A 540-nucleotide genomic window follows, 5' to 3' on the forward strand; every position below is an offset into this window, starting at 1 on the left:
CCATGCCGGCCGCCGCGCCCGCCCGACTCCGCACGCACCCCGTGTTCTGCCGGGGCCGGAGACCGCGGACCTCACTGTACCTCTAAGTCGCGGCCTTTGTTCTTGAAATTCTTGAGCCGTTGGTTGTCCAATTTCTCGTTGTCCGCCATGGCCGGGTCGGCGACTCTCCCCCCCCCTCCCCGCCCGGGCCCCGCGGGATCCGCCCCAACCACCGCGCCGCACCGACGCTCCCAGGAAGCCGGCCGCCGCCTGCGCCGCCCGCCCGTCCGTCCGTCCGTCCGCTCCCTTCCTCTCGCCCGGCCTCCGCGGCCTCCACTCCCCGACCGGCCGCCCCCTCCTGTCCCGAGCCCCGGCACCACAGCAGCTCCGGCGAAGACGACAGCGGGGCCGGCGGCGGCGGCAACGGCGGCGGAATGTGCTGCCGGCTGAGAGGGGGAGGCTGCCTCGATCTGAGGGCCCGGCTCTGCGGCCACGCCCATCGCCGCCAGCCCGCCTCGCCGATTGGCCGGCCGGGCTCCGGCGCGCTTGGCCAATCAAAAG

The 540-nt window shown here is 74.8% G+C and overlaps 1 protein-coding gene across 2 annotated transcripts in view; it reads right to left on the minus strand.

Moving 5' to 3' along the window:
- Positions 1-215, minus strand: part of Kpna4 (karyopherin subunit alpha 4) — a 63,376-nt gene extending 63,161 nt beyond the window's left edge. Inside the window, exon 1 of one of the 2 annotated variants that reach the window (XM_005344097.2) lies at positions 81-215. In XM_005344097.2, coding sequence (XP_005344154.1) covers positions 81-149 — 69 coding nt within the window. In that variant the 5' untranslated portion in view covers positions 150-215. The remainder of the gene's footprint in view (positions 1-80) is intronic. The other variant, XM_013348700.2, reaches the window with a different exon arrangement.
- Positions 216-540: the final 325 nt, after the last annotated feature.

Source organism: Microtus ochrogaster, chromosome 1 (assembly GCF_000317375.1).
Source record: "Microtus ochrogaster isolate Prairie Vole_2 chromosome 1, MicOch1.0, whole genome shotgun sequence".
NCBI classification, from domain to species: Eukaryota; Metazoa; Chordata; class Mammalia; order Rodentia; family Cricetidae; genus Microtus; species Microtus ochrogaster.